General features: G+C 41.8%; 1 protein-coding gene across 2 annotated transcripts in view; it reads right to left on the minus strand.

The window, feature by feature from the left end:
- The window catches only part of TNPO1 (transportin 1), a 99,014-nt gene extending 94,344 nt beyond the window's left edge, over window positions 1-4,670 (minus strand). The window contains exon 1 of one of the 2 annotated variants that reach the window (XM_040451076.1): window positions 4,548-4,670. Coding sequence is in view for 1 of the 2 variants with exons in the window: in XM_040451056.1 (XP_040306990.1) it covers window positions 2,249-2,263 (15 nt within the window). In the remaining variant the exon portion in view is untranslated. Of the gene's footprint in view, window positions 1-2,248; window positions 2,354-4,547 lie in introns of those variants that run through there. The other variant, XM_040451056.1, reaches the window with a different exon arrangement.
- Between the last annotated feature and the right edge of the window lie 1,330 nt (window positions 4,671-6,000).

Consider the following 6,000-nt stretch of genomic DNA (forward strand, 5'->3'; position numbering starts at 1 on the left):
CTTTCATTCTTTCAGCTTTCTCACCCGTTTGCTGGTAGACCAAATTGTTTTTCTGGGAGAAAGACCTTTTTGGCACCAGTATAAATTCAAGTATCAACTCCAGGAAAAAAAGAGTCACAATTTATACTCCAGGCAATAAATGTAACTCCCACTTACTGCTGTGTTCCTCTCTGCGGTTTACATTTGATAAATTTATTTCATGACTTGTTACTTGTTTTGCCTTCCTTTATTAATCAAATTTCTTTTAAAAACAGTATTTGCAGATTCCAACATGGATAAAAGCAAGCAATTCTTCTAAATATAGTACATTTACATCTCAGTGAAGTTCATTTACAATATTTAGAAAACTTGAGCTCATGTGATGGATTTAACGTTATATAAAAAAGAAAAACTAGTCATAAAAACAATGAATACAGTATCAAGTGTTGATAATGGAAATATTTACAACCAGAATCATGTGTATTTTTTTCCAAAATCTTATCCTGCTCATAACATATTTTGGTAATAAGCTTGATTACTTTAAAACATTTTTATAGGTATTTCTGTGGGAGGAATTTCGTAATTCCCTGAATGCCTGGGACAAAAATGTAACCTCAAGGGTGACCCAGGTGGGGCCCTTTTAGGAAAAACAAAATGGAGCACTAGTAGTTCATTAGGCTAACATTAACTCAGGTGACGTAAAAACTGGACTGGTAAACTGTTAGGCATTTATGAATGCATATGCTGGGGAGTAAAAGAGAAATCTGCACCTTCAAACTAACATTCCCCTTTTGCGGCTGCAAGTTTTCAACTTGGTGGAGTCATTGTTCAAGAAGAAAGGTGTGCAGGGCAGGGTTCAAGTGGAAAACAAAATCGTTTCTCCCCCAAGACTGAATACTTCCCTGCTTCAGTAAGTGGAACTTACTTGCCATTCTAGTATGAAAGCTTTGATACAAAAGGGAAAGTTAAAATCTAAAAGGAACTTTTGTTACCCTAAATGAAAATAAGCCTTTCAAGGATAGCCATTTTACAACCTTATATTTCCAAATACCGATTAGACAATACAACTTGTTTTTTTTTTTTTAATTTTTTTTTCAACGTTTATTTATTTTTGGGACAGAGAGAGACAGAGCATGAACGGGCGAGGGGCAGAGAGAGAGGGAGACACAGAATCGGAAACAGGCTCCAGGCTCTGAGCCATCAGCCCAGAGCCCGACGCGGGGCTCGAACTCACGGACCGTGAGATCGTGACCTGGCTGAAGTCGGACGCTTAACCAACTGCGCCACCCAGGCGCCCCACAACTTGTTTTTTTATAGACATCTTTTCTTTAGGCTAAAAAAATTACCATTTATAAACTCATCAATGAAGTCATCACTGTTTCAAGGTAGGATTGTTATGAAGCTTCTTAAAACAACTGTCAAAACCAATTTGTGAATCCCGCCAAGTTTACATTTCTAACATCCAAATCTGTTGATGGACCAAACTAATTAGTGATTAAGAAAACGGACTTCGATTCAGGTAGCAAGCAGTGCTTGCCACATCCAGCTGGTTTTTACATCAGTAGACAAATAGGCGATCGTTTTTAAAGGAAGAAAGCCTCTGCTTAATTGAGGTGGCTGGTCTGCTCCTCGGCAGCTGTTCCCTGTCGCGTGTTCGCGTGGGAGAAGTACAAAAGGGTGGAAGTGAAAAAAACACAAGCCCACGCAAAGCCCGTGCAGTTACTAACATTAAAGTTATGTAAATATGTCGTGAGGCCAAGAGGCCACAAGGGGCAAGAACCGCCCAGAGGAAGCGATCCGCCCGAGCGGAGTGTGGAGAGGAAGGCGTGTGCGGGCCTGGGACACCCGGGCAAAGGGGAACGGGCGGGGGACAAAGACGGGCCATCCGGGGCAGAGGCAGGCAGTGCCCCAAAGCGCCGAGAACCGGCAGAAGCAGCCGTCCTGGCGCAGCGACTGCGGCACCAAGGCCCCCAAACGCCGCGGCGTAACAGCTCCCCGGCGAGAAGACGCTCCCCTCCTCGCCGCTCTTACTGGCCCCCAGGCCGACCTCGGACACCTGAGGAGGCGCTGCCCGACCGCCGCCGGCGTCCCGCCGCACAGCTGTTGGCCTTAGAACCGCGCCGCCGGCGCCGCCGCCGCCGCCGGGCTCCAAACGGCCGGGAGGGCGGCGGGTCGGGCGCCTCTTCCCGCGGCCCCTCAGGCAGCTTCGGAACAGCCTGCCTCCGCTCCCGCCCTCCAGTCAGCGGCCGCGCACCCTCACGCCACCTACCCGGTCCCACACCATCCCAGAGGCCTCCGGCGCTCGGGCCCTCTGCCGAAGCGGCGCTGCCTCCCGTCCGGGGCCTGAAATGGCTGCGGAACAAAGAGAACCTGGGCTCGGACGAGCGCTGGTCCGATTGGCCGGGGGGCGGGGCCCGCCGCGGGAACGTTCGGCGGCGGTCGCCTAGGCAACGGCGGCGCGGCGGGGAAAACCGCGGCCTGGGCCTGCTAGGTCCGCTGACCTGCGGTCGGCGGCGCGCGCCAGCGGTGGCTCAAGCCGCGCTGCAGCCGGCGGCTCTGCGCGGTGAGGCCTCGACCAAAAATGGCCCTGCAAGTGTGGACGCTTAGGAGCTGTCCAGGGCCTCCTAAGCGTGACGACCCTACCCTAGACGAACTTCCATACTTCCGGATAATCTCCGAAGTGACAGCCCTGCCCCGGGAGCCTATTTAACACGGAACATGCCGCATATCCCCCAATAATACAGTTCCAACGTTGCTGGTAAAAAACGGGAACGACTTCAGTAGATGGAAATGGGCAGAGGGCTGCCTGCGAATGTTGCATGATTGACTTTTGAGGTATGCTGTATCTAGCATGTCAACTGCTTTCTATGCAAAATTAAAGGATTTATAAAATTAAGTTTTACATGTCCAGGTGTATGTTAAAACCAGTGTCTTCCTTTTAGAAATCAGAAGCCCTCCTCTTTGTATGCAGCCATCATGAGAAATTAAAATGCCTTCTGTTTTCTAAACAGAGCATAATCCAAAATGGGAGACATAGATGTTTTTATACTCAATTATAATAATGGTAACTAACTGATAAATAACAGTTCCCTTCCCCACATTATTCTTATATATAGATTTCCTATGTATTATTATTTTAAATTTGCATAGCTAGATGATCATTATAACCCATGGTGATGATGCTGCTGATAATATCCTTCCTCATAAGATCAACGTGTGTAAAATGCCGGCAGTTTTTACTGTCCTATTTGTAAGTGCTGTATATATTATGTTTTGAAAATGTGTAGCAGTTGTTGCCTTCCAGGCTTATTGGAGGTAAAAAAATTATAGTACCAATACTAGAAAGTTTTTTTTTTTTTATTTACATTGATAAAGCTTATTTGGTAACAAACTTGCTAATAGTTTTCATTTGCAACAAGTCATTTTACAAAACAATTTATTTCACTTAAATTTTGAATCTAGAAGGACTATTTTTTATCATTAGGAAATGGAACATACGAAGAAAAAATATTTTACATAACTAAGACACTCATAATTAGGATTCCAACATTTTCTAATGTTAATTTGATAGCAGTTAGATACAGGAGCACGCACCAAAAGAGGTCTCCAGATAGCAGTATATTACTAAGAAAACAACTTAATGTAAACCTTCCGAAATGTAGTTTAGTGTATCTTCAGGAAAATTTACCCAGAATACATATATTTATCCAAATAACAAAAAGAGCTTATTTCTGCCTTTGAAAAGTCCCATCATGGGACTTTTTTGGGACATCAAGGGAGCCTTGATCCTTGCAAATCAGGGGATGTGTGGTTTCTGCAATTTACTTTGCTAAGGAAAAACAACAGGAATACTTTTTAAATGTAAAGGTTTAGCAAATAATGACAAATGTAAAGAACTACTGACAAAGCAATTAGTCAGGAATTCACCTGAATAATACCTTGGAAGTAAATGAAATTAATTTTAAAAGGTGAAGTATTATTTAGTGTATGTAAGAGGATTTATTGACCAAAATCTTTTGAAATAAAAAAATACTGATCATCAAATGTTGTGAAATTGAGACTAAGAAAATTAAATATCCACACTTTTATGAAACTTAAATGAAAGTGCATTAAAATTTAGTATGAATTGCTCTGTATTGAATGAAGAGCTGCTTGTACGTATAGCCTTTTTGTCTCTATGTTCTAGGTTAGATTAAAAATACATGTTTTAAACAGTAAATCTTCTTACCATTAAGAAGGGCTTATTAACATGGCTTATTTTATTTTACTTTTCCTGTTACCTGTTAATCCTTTGCACAGTGTGCACATGAAATAGCAGCTACCCAGCAGTGTTTTCTCTTTAGACCCGAATACAAAGCAGCAAAGCTCATGTAGTAAAACTTTGTCCGTATTTTTTAAGGACGTACACTTAAATTAAAAACAGTAAATGCCTTAGATTTTAACCCCCAACCCTACTACAGATACCTTATATTTAAATTTCCTGTATTAATTCTTTTTTTAGGTGAACAAATTGGTGAGGATAAAAATCAAAGAAGGATAGAAATTACAAAATACATTGAGAAACCTACCTATAAGCTTTCCCCTCGGAAGGAAAAGATGCTCACTCTGTCAGGCGTAGCATTGTCAAACAAGCATGAAACTGGGAGGCACAGGGCTTGTATGCCGATACTGGCTTCACCACTTCTGAATGCTTCCAATTCAGTCTTTCTGAGCTTCACTTCCTAGTCTTAAACAGGATTAAATAAGATAAAGTATATTAAGAGCTCATTAGCAGAGTGCCTGGCAGATAGTTAGAAGGCAATAAAAGATACTATTACTAGATGTTAATACATATGAAAGAACAGATGTTTGAGAAGGAGGAATGGTGATTGAATAAAAATTACAAGTTTAAAAGTCCAAAAATTGTTAAATATCTTTAATAGGCAATTGTTGGTGAGCGTATAGAAACACAGTAAAAGAAGTAAAATAATCTTTTAGATATAGGTGATCTTAAAAAACAGAATGCTTCTGAGTAATGTTCCCACCTTACACTTCTGAAAGATGTGGGAATTCTCATTATATTCTTTAATAGTAGACAGTTTAAGGAATTGCCTTCCATTGAAACATCTTCAGACTGACATCAAGGGAAAAAAAATTTTTTAAGTGATATTTAGAAGAATGTAATTCAAATTTCAAAAGAGGACAGTGATAGTCAATAGTTAGAAATGTGTAAATAATCTATAGGCATTTTGCTTTGAAGCAAACCCCCTATATAGTTTGAACGTACAAAAAAAGATAAATTAGAGAGTTATTAGGGAGTTAAAAGGATTAACCTCAAAGTTCCTTTAACTATTAATATCCCCTAGTGATTAAAATATGATTCTATTTATGAAAAGGTCTACTTAGACTTCTACTTCTGGGAAGGTGGAGTAGACCTACTTTCACCCTATTCCTCCCTGTAGGTACAACTAAAAACTCTAAACATTACATATAAAACAAACATAAGGAGACTCTGAAAGATGGAGAGAAGGCAGGCCAGCCGGTGCCCTCAGGACTCAAGGAACAACACGCTAGTTAGTTCCCCAGGGTTTTGTTTTTGCCTCATATATCCCAGACTCGAAACTGAAGGAGCTGGTAACCTGGAAATGCCAATGGTTCAGACACACCAAAAAAATCCCCCACAAAATACTGCTCTCTTTAGCTGAAGAACCAGGAAAGAGGCAGTATGAGAGAGAAAACAAAAACAAAAACATTTAGACAGTAACTGCTAAAACTAAGGAAAAGTGGAAACTACAGAAAAAAATCATGGATCCCCCTTCCCCTCGTTCCCCAACTCAAGTCAGCAAAGACCTAGTGGAAAGCCCAGACTCCCACCCTCACCAGACTATATAACAAGGTGCCCCAACCCTACCTCCCATCCTCTGCTGTCAGAGAAGCTAAGTAGGCAGCCCAGACTTTCATCCCTGCTGGCCAGTACTGTGAGACAGAGACAGAGACTTTCTTCTTGGGTGTCAGTGGAGGCCAATGGAGGAACTTAGACGA

The sequence above is a fragment of the Herpailurus yagouaroundi genome, unplaced genomic scaffold (genome assembly GCF_014898765.1).
Source record: "Herpailurus yagouaroundi ecotype Mexico unplaced genomic scaffold, PumYag 29, whole genome shotgun sequence".
Classification (NCBI taxonomy): Eukaryota; Metazoa; Chordata; class Mammalia; order Carnivora; family Felidae; genus Herpailurus; species Herpailurus yagouaroundi.